The 734-nt window shown below is 45.8% G+C and overlaps 1 protein-coding gene across 1 annotated transcript; it reads right to left on the minus strand.

The window, feature by feature from the left end:
• Positions 1-5: 5 nt before the first annotated feature.
• LOC113473375 (plexin-B-like) lies at positions 6-728 on the minus strand (the record flags this gene model as incomplete). Its single annotated transcript, XM_026833034.1, has 1 exon — positions 6-728. A coding segment is annotated over one exon (723 nt), but the record flags the coding sequence as incomplete, so codon positions are not given.
• Between the last annotated feature and the right edge of the window lie 6 nt (positions 729-734).

Genomic DNA, 734 nt, shown 5'->3' on the forward strand with positions numbered 1-734 from the left:
ATGGTAATGATAGCGATACCCCCATACATTGCTGTCTTGGTGAGCGGACTATTGAGTGCTGCAGGAGGGGAGTAGCTGAGCTTCCCAATATAGAACTTAAGATTATTCCCTACTATAACAGTCACGTCTGGTAACTCGGCTGTAGACTCATCGTCATCATTCTTGTTAGGCGGTTGTTCTGCTGGAGGTCTGCAGGTGAGTTGTAACCGAGAGACAGACGTGACATTACAGAACCCAGTCCCTATCTTCACAATCACGTCACTCTCTTGTGATGCACGGTCCAGATGTTGTCCGTTAATGGTCAAGTAGTCACTCTTGTAGTACTTAATCTCCTCTGAGAATGGTTCATAGATTGGGTTAGGAAAGAGGAAATAGGGACTGTTCAATTTGCTGGAAAGATTCCTCACACTTGTCACATTGTCCATTTCAAATCCATACTCCAGCTGTTCTGGATGCTCTTCATCAATCTTATCAAGCGCGCCAGTAATAGTAGGTGCTGTACAGATCATATAGTTGTTACTCATCACCTCACAGGAGTTGACGAACTTCTTGTCCTTGTAGACGACATAGATGTGCGGATCCTTGATGTATAGGAGATTCTTCCCCACCACATTGATACGTGTGCCACCTGCCGGGAATCCCTTGGGATACTTCAATCCTTGTCCGGATTGTATGCCAGAGTCCACAGAGTCTATGGTCGGATCTTCTACATACTCGTAGAGGGAACCGTCGAA

This window comes from Diaphorina citri, unplaced genomic scaffold (genome assembly GCF_000475195.1).
Source record: "Diaphorina citri unplaced genomic scaffold, Diaci psyllid genome assembly version 1.1 scaffold27031, whole genome shotgun sequence".
NCBI lineage: Eukaryota > Metazoa > Arthropoda > Insecta > Hemiptera > Psyllidae > Diaphorina > Diaphorina citri.